Source organism: Prunus persica, chromosome G2, assembly GCF_000346465.2.
Source record: "Prunus persica cultivar Lovell chromosome G2, Prunus_persica_NCBIv2, whole genome shotgun sequence".
In the NCBI taxonomy this organism is placed as follows: Eukaryota; Viridiplantae; Streptophyta; class Magnoliopsida; order Rosales; family Rosaceae; genus Prunus; species Prunus persica.
The window spans coordinates 3,786,353-3,802,616 of NC_034010.1; the positions used below are offsets into that span (position 1 = coordinate 3,786,353).

The following is a 16,264-nucleotide window of genomic DNA, read 5'->3' on the forward strand; positions in this document are numbered from 1 at the left end:
TTAATAATTTTATGCATGGAACTATTGCTTCAAAGAAGCCAGATATTCTCATTGTATCTGACTGATTTGTCAAATACATTCATTCCGAATGTACTACATCTAGTTATTTGAAATACTTTCAATCTAATGTTTTCTCTAGTTTTTCTTTAGCAAATTTAGCTTTGTTGTCAAATCTAAGTCATTTCTTTCAAATACCTCCATCCAAATGGAGCCTAATGTTAAAATACAGAATGGACCGAAACACGCTTCCTATACCACTTTCTGGATGAAAATACCTTATTTATAAGGTACTCAACTGCAATATAGGCCAATAGCTTCACTTCTTGATCATCCACATTAAGCCAGCTCTTTCTCCTTACCGGTTTCTTCAGCTTCAAGTTTTTTGTATACGAAACCTTTAGCAATCCACACATAAACACACAAATTTAAAGTGCTCAATGCTGCAATTAGCCAATAGAAGTAATCTAGGTGGGCACGATTGAGATTGTCAGTAAGCCACTTTTCACCAGACTTTGAGCTAATTGCTTGTACCGAAGTTATTATAGCACTGCATATGAAGTTTCCAACACCTACCACACTGAGGTATGCTGCTGCTCCCATGCTTCTCATTGCCTCCGGTGTTTGACCATAGAAGAATTCTTGGAGCCCAACAAATGCGAATACATCAGACAAACCACATACCATGTACTGTGGAATTAACCACCACACTCTCATTGGCACTATTGCTTTCGGGTTGTCCAAGAGGTTGTGGTCTATAACAATGCCAACCCTTTTGGCTTCTACCAAAGCTGCCACCATCATACTGATTATGGATAGAAATAGGCCAATGCCAATTCTTTGTAGGATGGTGATGCCAGAGGAGTGTCCCGTGAATTTTCGGGCTGTTGGGACGAAAACACGGTCATAGATTGGTATTGCAACTGCAATTGTGAGGCCAAGGAATATTTGTAGTGATGCTTGGGGAAGCTTAAAGTTTGGACCAATTGACCGGACCATCGTGCTTCCTTGCTTGGTGAAGAACGTCTGAACAAAGGATTGGACTACTGCAAACAATAAGCAACACATCCATACGGGAATGAGCCGTAGGACGAGCTTTACTTCTTCTACTTGATTTAGTGAGCATAACCTCCACGGATTTCTGTTCTTGCTTGAAGCATCAAGATGGTCGATGATAATTGCCTTGTCCAAGCATCTAAAGTTTTCAACTAGTAAGACAAATCATTGGGGATAAAAAGGAAACAAAAAACAAATTATAATTGAACTTCTGAAAATGAAAAAAAAACACACACACACAAACTAGCAAGGCAAATCATGTTGGTCTTATGTGCATTAGTGCTAGAAGCATTAAAGTTATGGTGATATAAAGTTCCATTTTGATTTATATAATTTATAGATACAACTATTCTGACCCCAAAGGATGTCATGACTATGAAGCTTTGTCTATGTAAAATTGTACCTAAAGATAAGATGAGGCTTTGCATTATGGTGGCCTGTTAGCATACCTCAATTGACTGGTCTGTGCCAAAAGCCTCCTAGTCTCATGCTGATCCTTGTCATCTCTAGAATACACACCAAAACCAGCGGATGTTCCATTGATGTGCCGCTTCCTCACCGCCGCCACAAACACCTGAGCCACCGTGGTGAAGGGGCTGCCTAAGGGTCCCTGCTTTCTGTATTTCTTGTAACCAAACAGAAACACAGCCAAAGCTACCGCCATTGCCCCTGTCAATATGCCAAACCCTGCCGCCCACCCAACATTATCCTGCACCAAGGAGTGACAAATTTTTGGGAGATTCAGAATTCCAATGGTTATTAAATTTTGGGAGATTTAGCATTCCAATAATCAGTAAATGATTGTGGGGCTAAAAGGCCCCGCAGTATTATTGTGTTTATCTTTGCATTCACACATAAATGACTACAGGCACAATTCAAGGACAAAGTTTTAAAATTTTGACATATACTTTGGAATATTTTGAACATAAGGAATTAATAAAACAACAGTGTCACCAAAAAATTTCCCAAATTTTAATCACCAAGCAACTTACATGTCACTTTCTCACTGGTTGTAAATAAATGAAAAACTGTCACAAACGGGACACAGAATTTTTGGATTGGATGCGAAAAGGTAATTGAATTTCGTGTCTAAAATAACCCCCAAAACAAACTATTTGTGTATGTAAATATGATCAGAGGAAGAGGCTGTTGACCTGCACATATATGACTACTAAAATGGCAGCAGAGGCACCAACTGTGATCCCCAAGTACCACCAGTTGAAGAATGAGCTCTTCGCCTTTTTCTCCTCCGGTGAGTCTTCACGAAACTGGTCTGCTGCAAAGGTTTGCACACAGGGTTTGTGCCCAGCTAGTCCAACTGACAACATGTAAAGTGCTACAAAGAACATTGCCTTCTGATAATGCAGAGGAATTACTGAAACTGTTATGGTTAGCAGTACCATTGCCTGCAGAAAGACATTAAAAACTAACAATCATGGTTTTTATTTAAAAGGGTAACTAATGAAATCAGTTTTGGCTGAACTTTTTACCAGTAAATATATGATGGAGGAGACAAAGATGGTGCTGAATCTGCCAAGAAAGGCATCAGCTATGAAGGCTCCAAGTAATGGGAGGAGAGATGAGACTCCAACCCAAGTATTTACATTTTTTGCAGCCATGGGGATTGGCTCATGGAGTTCATTTGTGAGGTATGTGATGAGGTTACCAGCCATACCATAGTAAGCAAATCTCTCTGCCACCTCAACAACTGAAACAATCAAATACAAAAAGATTTTGGAGATTAATTTAAAAAACTCTAAGAAGAAGCAGAAGTGGAAGAGGAAGAAGTTGGCTTACGGATGATGAAAATAGCAGCACCCCAGCCACCTCTGGAACTGGAAAGTTCTTCTTGGCTGATGAGATTCTGCTCTCCGTCTTCATGGTAATTTTGAATCCTTAATGGTGGTGCAGCGCCAGAGGTAGCCATAACAAATTGGTGAACGGATTTGGTATCTACTCGGTTGAAGTTTGAGGTTCAATTTTGAGTATTTTCTAAGTGCACTTACATACATACAAGTAGTACTTAGGAAACTCTGTTGGTATTTATTATAGCATGTCATTTTATGTAAAGTAGATGCTCAATCAGATTTAATTGATGTTGACTGAAAAAAAGAACAGATTTGAAAAGACAAAAAAACAAACGAGAGGAGGAGAAGCAAAGTGCGGACACAAAAGAGACGTGAACACTTTGAGGTTTTGCTGCTATTGGAAAGGTAGAAAAAAAAACAAGGCACGTACTAGTTGATCTCTCAAAATCGTGCAAGTGTTTTTTTTTTTGGAAAATTTATATAAATACCACATGAACTAATAAGAGTGTGCGGATTTATCACCCAAAGAATAAAATTTGATTGATTACCTCCTAGACTTCAACTTTAGTGCAAATCTACCACCTCCGTTAAATTTAACATAAAATCTCTGTTAAATGAAGTTACATAAGGGCAATTTTGTCAATCACTATGCACTTAAAAAAATAAAAGAAATTAAAAACAAAAACAACCCCACACTCAAATCCCATGTAGCCCACCTCACCCACTGCTCAACAAACGCCCTCTCTTCTCTCCCTCTTCTTCCCTTCTATCAATTAGTTTCAACAGAAATTAAAGAGGAGTAGAACATAAAAATAAAGATAAATTATTAAATTAATAAAATAATTTTGGGGCTGTTAATTTATAGGTGGGTAGGCTACGGCGGTTTGAGAAGGTGAGTGGTGGGGATGAGGAGGAGGAGGGGGAGGGGTTGGGTTAGGCAACAGAGAGAGAGGTAAAAAGTGTGTGATTGGGGAGGGGTTACTTACTAAGCAGTGGGTGAGGAAGGAGGGAGGGAGAGGGGTCTGGGAGTTTGTTTAATACAGGAGAGTAGGGATGGCAACGGGTCTGGTAGGGGTCGGGTATGACAATACCATCCTCATGCCCGTTCTCCATCCCCGCCCCCGTCCCTGAACCCATCCCCGTTTATTAGGTTTCGGGGAATCCCCGTCCCCGCCCCCATCGAGGGACTATCCCCCGTACCCGCCCCGAATCCCCGATTTTTTTGCATAAAAAAATATTGATCATACATTTTAACATTAAGTTTCATATTAAATTATTATTCAACACATCCAAATTAACTATAAAGTTCAACTCAACTATTCAAAATCACATCAATATGAGATTCCATAGAAAATTAGGAAGAATTAGGAGAGGGAATTTAACTTAGGGTTAAACATAAATATTATAAATATTTATTTATTTATTTAAATATAAACATATATATTTTCGGGTCGGGTTAGGGGATGGAGACGCCAATACCATCCCCTCCCCATACCCGTCAGGGATTTTTCAAGTTCGGAGATCCCCATACCCGATACCCATTTAGCTTCTAAATCTCCCCCCGTTAGGGTCGGGAACCCGACGGGGACCCGCCCCTACGGGTATTTTTGCCATTCCTACGGGAGAGGAGAGCGGGGCTATTGTAGGTCGGCGAAGGGCTGCAATGGGTTCAAGGTAAGATGTTTTTTAATGTTTTTATTTATGAATTCTAGGGATAAAATTGGAATATTGACCCAAAATTTTAGTGAAAAGGGTGAACAGAGAAAATTTTGGGGTGTATTTGGAACGTTTTGACGGAAAATTAGATAGAAGTTAATAGAGGTGGCACATTAACACCAAAACTGAAGTTTGAGTGGTAAATAGTTAAACAATATGGGCATCGAGGTTTCAATTTCACTAATTTTTTTGGAGCAATTGCTCCCTCATGAAAGATTCTGGGTTCGAATCCTCTATGTACTGTGTGCAAGTTTAGTATGTTATCGTCCCTCTCAATAAAAAAAAAGTTCTCATAAAAAAAAAATTACTATTAAATAAACACATTATTTTTTATTTGGCGTTATATATATATATCTCATGTGCTGATCCAAGCTCACTAGCTTAGCTTGGAGGTACAAGCCTAGAACCTCCACCACACTAACGTTCCTTGTCTTTTTATAATTTTTCTTCGGGTTAATGGTTTTATTAGTCCCTAAAATTTCACCCGATTTGCATTTGAGTACCTCAATTTCCAAAATAGTTCCCGTAGTCCTTTAACTTTAGTTTCGTTTGGACAAATGGTCCTACCGTCAATTTTGTTAACTTTTTCTATTAAATGCAGGGGCAAAATGGTATTTTTATATTAAAACTAAAAAAATGAATAAAAAATCATATCTTTAAAATAACAATAAAATCAAATCAAATAAAAAACCAACCAAAAAAAAAATCAAGTTTGTGGGGAGTAGAAATTGGGATAAAGGGGAAGGGAGAGAGTTTAAGTTTAATTTTTTTAGTTTTTTTAAATTTTTTATTCATATTTTAATCAATTTTGATACAAAAATATCATTTTGCCCCTGCACTTAATAGAAAAGTTAACAAAATTGACGGTAAGACCATTTGTCTTGACGAAACTAAAGTTAAAAGACCACGGAAACCATTTTGGAAATTGAGATACTCAAATGCAAATCGAGTCTAAATTCAGGGACTAATAAAACATTTAACCCTTTTTCTTCCGTAACAAAAATACAACCAGATCGCTACTACCTAAAACGTGGAACAACCACAACTTGATTTGTCAAAGTTTAGAAAAGACTTCTAATAATAGAGGGAAAATCATTACCCAACCACAAGTTCACTTCCTAAATGAATAACATTTGTAACAATACTCCAAAGTACTGTAAAAAGAAAAAGCGATTTAAGCCAATGGGTTCCCACCACAGTGGTGGTGGATTCCCCCTTTCTCCCATGGCACCCAGGATCGAAACCCTAGGGTGGGTTGTCTTTCCCCCCAATGTAACCACCAAATCTAAGTTTCCCCCCGTATTGGTCTGCACTACTGCAGCTTGTATCATTGCCTCAATCTCCAGAGATTCCATTTCTACAGAACGGAGAAAGGGGAGAGCAGGGAAGTTGTTGAGTAAGTCAGTTCAGTGTTCAAGCGGGCGTTCGGAAAGGCTTGAAATCGTAACGTACAGGTAGACTTTGCCAAGGCAAGGAAAGTAGTAAGAAAGATATCGATGGAGCGGGCAGAACCTCGAGCACTCCTTCAGGAACATAAGAGATCAAATTCGTTCATCAGTTGGTCTGTTGTTATCCCCAAGAGCTATGCACTACGCCTAGCCTTCGGGGGGAAGGAAAGGGGGTATTTTAAACCGGCAAAATCCACCAAACCGGACTGTGTAAAAAAAAGTGTATTTGGGACTGCTATTAAGATGGGTTGATACAGGAGTAAAATTATTTGAACGTGTGATTGAAGAAGCTACGTTCTCTTGGGCATGGAAGTTGTCATGAGTGTGTTCTTATATGTGTTTGTGGTATCTGTGGACTATTTTGCTTCAATAGCCTCTTAGAGCATCTCCAAGGGAGATGTCAAATACCAAACATCAAATTTAAATTTGATGGCTGATGTGGCAATTTGACATTTGCATACTTTTACACTCTACCCGATATGTCAAATAAATAATTATTGTAACAGTCAAATCATTTAAGATAAAGAAGAAAAATAATAAAAAAGGAAAATAATAAATGAAAGTAATAGCCACCTATCTTTAAAAAATAATAAAATATTCATTTGACATCTTGCTTTTGGGATGTCAAAAATAACATCTTAATCTCTAACCTTCATTCCATATTAGCTTTGACACATCGATTGGAGTGATGTGAGATGTTATTTCTAGCTGTTAAATGTTTATGTAGCACGTTTGACACATCGATTGGAGCGTAAGCACTATTGAGTTACGGGCTTTTTTGGCCTTAAGGCTAGAGCCAATCATATCTTAAGTAAGTTAAGCTCAGGTCCTACCCAAGGGTTAAGAATTTTTGGGCTCATGGGCGGGCCTATATGGTCTTAGCAAATAGGCTACATATAATTAAGAGTGCTATTTTCTACCACTGTCCTATTTTTTTATATATCTTATATTCAATATTTTAATGCAATTTTACTTCTTTGTAAAATGACTTCTAAAGACTTAGGAAAAACACATCGAATCTAAATCCTCGGCTTAGTTTTGGTTTGCTAGGATGTAGTAGCCTTTTACTAATTACTCAATTTGACATCGTAGTTCCCTTGTTATCAATTTGACCATTTTGTTGAGAGTTACTATCAAGAGAAATCTTATGGTTCATGACCAATATGGTCCTCAAATTATTGCTCTAGTATCATTTTGGTCCACCAACTAAAATTTTCATTTCAATTGTCATTCAATTATTAATTTGGTATCAAAATTGTCCTGTAGTCAAAGTCTGTCAACTATTCCGTGAAATTGAAGGGCAAAATCGTCTTTTCAGGGCATTCCAACCTCTCCCTCTTTCTCTCTCTTTGACGATTCGACAGCCACCAACCCCAACCGATCGCAGCCCACCCCAGGATCCTCTCTCTGTCTCTTCCCCCTGAGCTTTCGAGTGAAGTTCCTGTAGAATTGGCTCTGTCATTGAATCAGATCTTGTATGGTCTGCTAGATTTCAACACCCATGTAATTGAGGCCGTCGCTGCTATTGGAAAGGGAGCTGCTAAGCGAGCTAGGGTGAGTAATATATATGGTTTTCGATTGTCTCACCCAAATGCAATGTTGGGCACATTTTATTTCCTTTTTAATCCGTGTAATTTATTGATTTATTCGTTTATATTTGGGGTTTTTGATATTTGTAGCTGCAGCTGGGGAATTCTTATTTTTGGTTGAAGGGTTGAAGCAATGGTGCCATGGTGGGTTGGCAGAGGAATCTACAGTCCCTAATCAGTCATATTGGTAAAAGAGTATCTGATGCAAACTTTTCTTCTTCTTCTCATTTTCAAAGACTATGGAGACAATCTCCTCAAATCTTTGTAACGCCTCTTTATCACTACTTTCAGCGTTTGGTAATCACAATACTTTTCAATTTTAAGACTTGATTTTTTTTCTCTTTCTTTCAATTTCAACTTCAGTTTCAATTGTCACAACTTCTATTTCGAATTGTCACCTTTTTTTTTTTTTTTTTTGTCTTTGTTTTCGCTATCAAAGGGGATTTCTAGTCCAAGGAACTTGCTTGCAGATTTGTCCGTTGAATCAGATGGTGAAAGTAACGAAGAACACAACCAGAAACTGCTAAACCCTCACAAGTTCAATCTGTTTGAAGGTTTCCAAGAGATTCTAAGTTTTTTTTTTTTAGGAATATTTTTGAACCATCTGGACATTAAGCATATCTTCTCTTAGGTGGGACAGTTGAAATCTAGTTAGCATGTACAGCCCATTAGTCTAAGATGTTTGGTTTTGCTTTTTAGGGTACTGCCCAAAAAAGAGAAGAAGATGAAGACTAATATGGAATTCGATTGGCTTTGAGGGTACTGCCCTAAAAAGACGATTTTGCCCTTGAATTTAACGGCAAAATTGACAGACTTTGATGGTATGACTCATTTGATACCAAATGAAAAGTTGAAGTACTATTAAAATGAAAATTTTAGTTGGTGGACCAAAATGATACTGGAGCAATAGTTGGAGAACTATTTCGATCATTAACCCATATTATTTAATTCTCTTCTTCGAACTGATTTTTTTATTTATAATATCTAAATAATTAGATACTGCAATTTGACAATGGACCACATTGGCCAACGAAATCAAATATATAAACAAAATTGACCAAATTGACAGTACATTAACTACTATGAAATACTTCAGCTTCATAAAGTAAAATTTGATATTCCACTGCCATGTTGAATGTATGTTGCGGTAATGATTTCTCCAATTTAATTAAAATGTTTGCGCTTTGTGATCCTGATCACAATGCAAAATTTAGCCATACTTTGTCTTTTTGTTGTTAGCAAGACATAATTCAAGTTTATGCTTAAAAAACATCCACATATAGCAATGAATTTTGTTTCTTAATGTGAGCTAGACAAATATACTATTTAGTTTTTGTTAGCAAGATCTTAGCTTAATTAGGAGATTTATTTCCTAGTTTATTAGGACTATATTTCATTCCTTTTGTACAGATATTGTGTAATTAGGATTTTATCTTGTTTCCGAGTTTGACCCTACTAGGTTTACATCCTTGTATTATAAATACCTCCTTTTGAAAAATGAAATACAACCTGAAAATATTCTATTCATATTATTTGACTTAGCATCAAAACCAACTTTTCTGGTGATCTGTGTGTTGTGCCCATCCATGTTTTAGCTCCATATTTGTTTTCTACATGTGCCAAGTGTGTCTTCTTGTGTTTGTGTGTTGTGTTGTAGTCTTCATGCCTCTAATGTGTTCATGTCATTCCTGTCTTCGTGCATCTGCCGTATTTGTGTCTTTGCTCTGTTCCGTTGTATACTCTGCTGTGTTCGTGCTTCTACCGCGTTCATGTCTGTCTTCATGCCTCTGCTGTATTTGTGCCTTTCCTATGTTTTGTTGTATAGTTTGTCGTGATCTGCTGAGTTTCTGCTGCAATCATGGGTGATAACTCCATTGTTGGTGCTGTTGTTGCTTCTTCTGCAAATTTGTGTGTTTCTAACTCTATTCCAGGTACATGCTCTAATACTTGAATAATTGACACTAGTACTTCTGATCATATGACTTGTGATGCTAAATTTTTTGATGAGTTGTCTAGTAACACCTGTGACCTATACATAACTAGTGCTAATGGCTTGCCCCTTCCAATTACTGGCTAGGGCACAATCTCTCTCACTCCTACTATGTCCTTATCTCGTGTGTTATTAGTTCCCAAAATTCATTGTAACTTGTAATATGTTAGTCAATTACTTGATACACTTAATGCTTCTGCTACTTTCTATCTTACACATTGCTCTTTTTAGGATCTTAAGACTCACGAGACGATTGGGCATGGTAAACGGATAAGGGGGTTATATTATTTGACATTGCCTTCTACACCAGTTTGTGATCGTGTTGTTAATACTGTTCAAATTTGTAGCGTCAAAGACAAACAACAAATTTGGTTATGGCATCGTCGCTTGGGATACCCGTCATTTGGCTACCTTAAGCATTTGTTTCTATCTTTATTCTGCTCTTGTGATGAATCCAATTTTAAGTGTAAGACATGTATTTTGGCCAAAAGTCATCGCATTGTGTTTCCTTTTAGTGACAATAAAGCTGCAAAGCCTTTTGATTTAGTGCATTCTAATGTGTGGGGTTCGGCTCGCCTTACTTCGAATAGACTTCGTTGGTTCGTCACATTTATTGATGATTGTACCCGACTCACTTGGGTTTTCTTGCTGAAAAATAAATAAGATGTTGCTTACATCCTTCCAGAGTTTTGTACTATGGTGTCTACTCAGTTTCATGCTTGGTTAAAGTATTTTGGATTGATAACGGAGGCGAATATATGAATAATACTTTGGCGTCTTTCTTCCGTGCTCAAGGTATTATTCACCAAACGACAACTCATTTTACCTCTCAACAAAATGATGTGTCTGAAAGAAAGAACCGACAATTTCTTGAAGTTTCCTGCTCACATATATTGGATATGTCTGTTCCTCATCATCTTTGGGGGCATATTGTTCTGTTTGCTGCCTATTTGATTAATCGTACTCCTAGTCGGGTTTTTGATTTCAAGACTCCGCATGATGTGTTTGGTGACCATGTTTCTCTTATCTCCGTCTCCAAGTTGCCCCCTAAAGTTTTTGGGTGTGTTGTCTATGTTCATGTCTATTCTCATCAACAGAGTAAACTTGATCCGTGTGCTTTGCGATGTGTCTTTATTGGTTACTCTTCTACTCATAAGGGTTATAAGTGATATCATCCACCTACCCAGAAGGTGCATATTACTTTGGACGTGACTTTCCATGAAGAAGTGTCTTATTGTGTCTCTGCCTCTTCTCCAATTCAGGGGGAGAGGGAGAGTGAATTGGAGAATGATGTGTTTGAAGATACTACTCTCATGAAGGAAAAAATAGGTCGCACTGAAGCAAGCGATCGGTCGCCCATATCTGAAAATGAAACATGTAGTCTCTGTAAGAAACGACCAGTCGAGCTTTGGAACTTGATCGATCGCCCATATCTGGAGATGAATCAGGTGCTCTCGGTGTCGAAACGACTGGTCGCCTGTATCTGAAAATAGTGACAGTGATTCTTGTATGGATGAGTTCGATGCAATACCCTCCTTTGGCCAAGTCTAAATATCTCATTAGCCATTATGTGTTAACTCATCGTTTGTCTAAGTCATATGCATCATATTTGTGTTAATTATCTAGTGTATGTGTGTCAACTAAGCTGCATGATGCTTTATCTAACTCCAAATGGATGGAAGCCATGAATGTTGAAATGGATGCCTTGAACAAGAATAAAACATGGGATTTAGTTCATTTACTGCGAGGGAAGAAAGCTGTTGAATGCAGATGGGTGTTTACTTTGAAGCATAAGGCTAATGGTTCCATTGACCGTTATAAGGCTAGATTGGTAGCAAAAGGTTATACTCAGACATATGGAGTGGATTATTTGGAAACCTTTGCTCCAGTGGCAAAGCTCAATACTGTGCGTGTACTATTGTCCCTAGCTGCTAATCGCGACTAGCCTTTATTGCAATTCGATGTCAAAAATGTGTTTCTACATGGTGACCTAAATAAGGAGATTTACATAGATCTCCCTTCTGGTATTCTTGTAACCTTTAAGGAGGGTGTTGTGTGTAAGCTGCGGAAGTCCTTATATGAATTGAAGCAGTCTCCAAGAGCGTGGTTTGAGAGATTTGCAGTATCTATGAAGAAATTTGGGTATCTGCAGAGTAACTCAAACCATACTTTGTTTCTAAAGTGTCATAAAGGTAAATTGATAGATTTAATTATTTATATTGATGATATGATTATGACTGGAGATAATCAGGAAATTGATTTATTTAGCTCATACACGTCCTGATATTGCATATGCAGTAAGTGTAGTGAGTCAGTTTATGCATTCTCCTAGTGAAGATCATATGGGTGCTGTGATGCGCATTTTGAGATATCTGAAAGTAACTCCTGGAAGAGGGTTAATGTTTTGCAAGTATGGTCATACAAATGTGGAAGGGTATAAAAATGCTGATTGGGCTAGTTCAGTCACTGATAAACGTTCTACATCTTGGTATTTTACATTTATTGGTGGTAATGTTGTTACTTATCGGAGTAAAAAGCATAAAGTTGTGTCTAGGTCTAGTGCCGAGGCCGAGTACCGTGGGATGGCTCAAGGGGTGTGCGAGTTACTATGTTGAGAAGATTGTTGAGAGATCTTGGGTTTGGACCCCATAAACCTATGGATTTGTATTGTGATAATGAAGCTGCAATTGCAATTGCGCATAATCCAATGCACATGATCGTACAAAGCATGTGGAGGTTGATCGATATTTTGTCAAAGAGAAGTTGGATGCTGAAATTATTTCTTTTCCGTTTATATCATCCGAGTATCAACTGGCACATGTTCTTACAAAAGCTGTGTCTACTAAGGTCTTTCTCAACTCGCTTGACAAGTTGGGCATGTTTGACATCTTTGCTCCGACTCGAGAGGGAGTGTTAGCGAGATCCTAGCTTAATTAGGAGATTTATTTCCTAATTTATTAGGACTATATTTCATTCCTTTTGTATAGATATTGTGTAATTAGAATTTTATCTTGTTTCATAGTTTGACCCTACTAAGGTTACATCCTTGTATTATAAATATCTCATTTTGGAGAATGAAATACAACTTAAAAATATTCTACCCATATTGTTTAACTGTTTTTTGTGCACTCAAAACCAAAGCATATTGAGCAAGGAAACACTAGCTACAATACAAGTGCACAACTTCGTTGTTTTTTCCTTCACTAGGTTGCAAACCCACTAAAACCATCATCTCATCTGTGGCCTCATACTTCTCCAGCCTTAGTGCCTGCTTTTTTTGCCCCAGTTGGTTTTTGGGCTTCAACTTTTTTGTACACAAAACCCTTTGCAGTCCACACATAAACACACAAATTCAAAGCACTCATTCCTGCAAGTACCCAATAGAAGTAATCAAGATGTGCTCGGTTAAGATTGTCTCCCAACCATTCCTCCCCCGACTTGGAGCTAATCGCCTGCACCAAAGATATAATGGCACTACTAAGGAAGCTTCCAACTCCTAGAATACTAATATATGCTGCTGCCCCCAAACTTCTCAGCCCCTCTGGCATTTGATCATAGAACAATTCTTGGAGCCCCACAACTGCGAATGTATCTGACAAACCACAAATTAGGTATTGTGGGAGGAGCCACCAAACCCTAATTGGTATGATTGCTTTAGGGTTGTCCATGAGATCATGTTGTTTAGCCACACTAACCCTTTTGGCCTCCACTAGAGCTGCCGCAACCACGTTGAGGATGGAGAGAAATAGGCCAACGCCAATTCTTTGTAGCACGGTTATGCCTGCGGGGTGTCCAGAGAGCTTTCGGGCCATTGGGACGAAAATCCGGTCGTAGATTGGGACGGTGATTAGGATCGTGATGCCGACGAAGACTTTAAGCGACGCTGGGGGAAGCTGGAAATGAGGTCCCATGGATCTGTTCATCTTGGAACCTTGCTTGGTGTAGTAGGTGTGGAGTTGAGATTGAACTACATTGAACATTAAGCAACTCAACCATATCGGAATAAGACGGATGACCAACTTCACTTCTTCCACTTGATTTATAGAGCATAGTCTCCAAGGGTTCCTCGTTTTGCTCGATGCATCAAGGTTGTCTATGATCATTGCCTTGTCCAGAAACCTATAGTTATCAAAAAAATCAACCATACTTTATTCAAAGAATATAACTACGCATATACATATTCTCTCCAAATTCTCTAGCCACTCAACCAAATTGAGAACATCACGTTTCTTTTCAAAAAAACATTTCAGTGTGATTGTAGATAACATCACGTGTGAGACGTCGACATTATGTGCATATATCTTATCAATCCACCCAAATCATAACACATGTAGCAAAAGATTAAGCACGAGGTATAAATTGAGTGCCTTGAACATGTCAGTTGTTACTGTCACACTAAAGCATGACGCATAAGATATAGTTGAAATATTTCTACTGGACTTTTCCATGGCCTTTTTTTAAGTAGTTGCTTCAGGATGCAAACATGGTTCTGCTGAGGTCACCATCCACAATCTACACTTAATAATATAATCCACGTTGACCTTACGTTTTTATTTGTTTGGTCGAACGACCTTGCGTTTTACTCATGAAGTCCAACCAGGAAACTTGGCAACGGCCCACGTCACCCTTGGGCATGCCCGCCAAATGGACTCACTAATAACTGACTCAATAAAATCCTTCTTTTTTTAATGCGATAAATAAAACTGTTTTAATTAAGTTGGATTCAAATTCAAATCTTGTTGAAACTCATTACGTCATAACTTAAGTACCTGAATTGTTTGGTCCTAGCCAAAGTCTTGTGCTTGGGCTGAGCCTCCATATGAGTCTCACTTCTCTCATCTCCATAATACACATCCCAATCATGCGTCTCCTTCACGCGCCATTTCCGTATCGCTGCGGCAAATACTTGCGCCACAGCAGTGAACGGACTCCCGAGAGGACCTTGCTTCCGGTAACTTTTAATTCCTAGCAAAAATAATATGATCCCAGCTGCTATGACCGCGGCCAATACACCGTAGCCTATAACCCAGCTCACGTTGTCCTGCAGTGTATATGATATGAACTTTTTATTAGTGGGATCTTTATACTCCGTCCCTAATCTCACAAATTTTATTTAAGTTAATTTTTGATATGATTGGATTAAGTCTCTCATATAATGATTAGTATATGTGCTTGTGATGAATAAATTAATAAATAAAAATCCACAAAAAATTTCGATTAAAAAATAACATGTGTCCAAACTTAACGATTAATTCATTAAAATATTATATATCCCCATAATGTTTAATTGACGAATATATACCGCTGAAGATCTAAATAAAAACAATAGAAAAATCACACAATTAATAAGCTTGAGAAGTCTATCACCTGAATGTAGATGACCACAAGTGAGGCAACAGTGCCAGCAATTACTATCGCTAAATACCACCAGTTGAAGAATGAGCTCTTGGCCTTTCTCTCCTTCTCCGAGTCCTCGTCAAACTGATCGGCGGCGAAGGTTTGGACACAAGGCTTGTGCCCACCTTCACCGACGGCTAAAATGTAAAGTGAGACGAAGAAAATGGCTTCGCGATAATGCAGAGGGACAACGGAGACAGATAAGCATAGCAGAACCATTCCCTGTGTGATAAAAAATCATGGGACTTTGTAAGCTTAAGCTATCGGAAAATGAGCTAACAATGTATAGCGTGAAACTGAATGGAAGAAATTTACCATGAAATAAATAGAGGAGGAGAAAATGATGGTCTTGAAGCGACCGAGGTAGGAATCGGCTACCACAGCCCCAACCAGAGGGAAAAGAGACGACACACCCATCCACAAGTTGACGTTCTTGGCAGCCATGGCTGTAGGTTGGTGGAGTTCATTTGTGAGGTACATGATGAGATTTCCAGCCAAGCCATAAAATGCAAATCGTTCTGCTACCTCCACAACTGCACATCCCACATTGCATATATATAAATCTATTAGAAAATTACAGAACCCAAAAAAAAAAAATTTTGAACACCAATTATACAAGTTAATTGAGTCTCAATTTTTAGAAAAATAAAAATAAAATAAAGGGCTTACAGATGATGAAAATGGCAGCGTTCCAGCCACCCCTTGAGGGTTTGGGGTGGGTGGAAGGATTCTGGCTGCGTAACTGGAGGCCATTTTCGGCCATGATGTCTTTGGGTGCAGAGAGAGGAGGGAGGGGGTTGGTATAAAACGTTTGGGATGTGTCTTGATGAAATGTTTGGAGGGCTTTATGGATTCTTTATATAGAAAAAAAAATCCAGGATGCGGTTGCTTTTTGTGAACATTTGATTTTGGCAGGACTTTTAGTAGAATTTGGCAATGATGTTTCACTAGTCGTGAGTCATCTCTCACATTCCATTTCGTGATTTTTTTTTTTTATAAATAAAAAGATATATATAGTTATAGAAATTATATACTTTTACAATCTCAGTTTGTCTTTTCACATTCAAAAATTAATATTTTATTATTTAATAAAAAAGATATTTACGAACGAGCATAAAATAACAAATTAAAAGATATTCACAGAACGAGTGTAGAATAACAAATTGAAATTACAAATATAGAATAACAAATTGAAATTACAAATATAGAATAACAAATTGTGAAAATGATGCGATACTGATTTGTGAATTTTATTTGAATGTT

At 38.0% G+C, this 16,264-nt stretch overlaps 1 protein-coding gene and 1 long non-coding RNA gene across 5 annotated transcripts; one reads left to right on the top strand and one right to left on the bottom strand.

Annotated features, from left to right (window-relative positions):
* LOC18786342 (protein NRT1/ PTR FAMILY 5.4) lies at positions 29–15,992 on the bottom strand. Of its 3 annotated transcripts, none has more exons than XM_020557845.1 (5): positions 15,671–15,992; positions 2,544–2,761; positions 2,208–2,459; positions 1,503–1,762; positions 29–1,192 (listed from the first exon to the last, which is right to left on the bottom strand). In XM_020557845.1, the coding sequence occupies exons 1-5, from the start codon at positions 15,762–15,764 to the stop codon at positions 337–339; spliced, it is 1,680 nt and encodes a 559-aa protein (XP_020413434.1). In that variant the 5' UTR covers positions 15,765–15,992; the 3' UTR covers positions 29–336. The 3 variants fall into 3 exon arrangements, with proteins under 3 accessions (XP_020413434.1, XP_020413433.1, XP_007218954.1); XM_020557844.1 differs by lacking the exon at positions 15,671–15,992 and adding an exon at positions 2,851–3,089; XM_007218892.2 differs by lacking the exons at positions 29–1,192; positions 1,503–1,762; positions 2,208–2,459; positions 2,544–2,761 and adding exons at positions 12,595–13,723; positions 14,374–14,645; positions 14,972–15,223; positions 15,317–15,534 and having other exon boundaries at positions 15,671–15,984.
* LOC109947502 lies at positions 7,169–8,419 on the top strand. Of its 2 annotated transcripts, XR_002270274.1 has the most exons (3): positions 7,169–7,579; positions 7,705–7,911; positions 8,054–8,419. It is a non-coding gene; the product is annotated as an uncharacterized LOC109947502 (long non-coding RNA). The 2 variants fall into 2 exon arrangements; XR_002270273.1 differs by having other exon boundaries at positions 7,705–8,419.

Bases quoted from the DNA above. Each gene is read 5' to 3' on its own strand.
- LOC18786342 (XM_020557844.1), bottom strand. From the start codon at position 2,980: ATGGCTACCTCTGGCGCTGCACCACCATTAAGGATTCAAAATTACCAT. The intron at 2,762-2,850 runs GTAAGCCAACTT...TGATTGTTTCAG, and splicing joins TGCTGCTATTTTCATCATCC to TTGTTGAGGTGGCAGAGAGA. The intron at 1,193-1,502 runs GTATGCTAACAG...TGAAAACTTTAG, and splicing joins GCACAGACCAGTCAATTGAG to ATGCTTGGACAAGGCAATTA.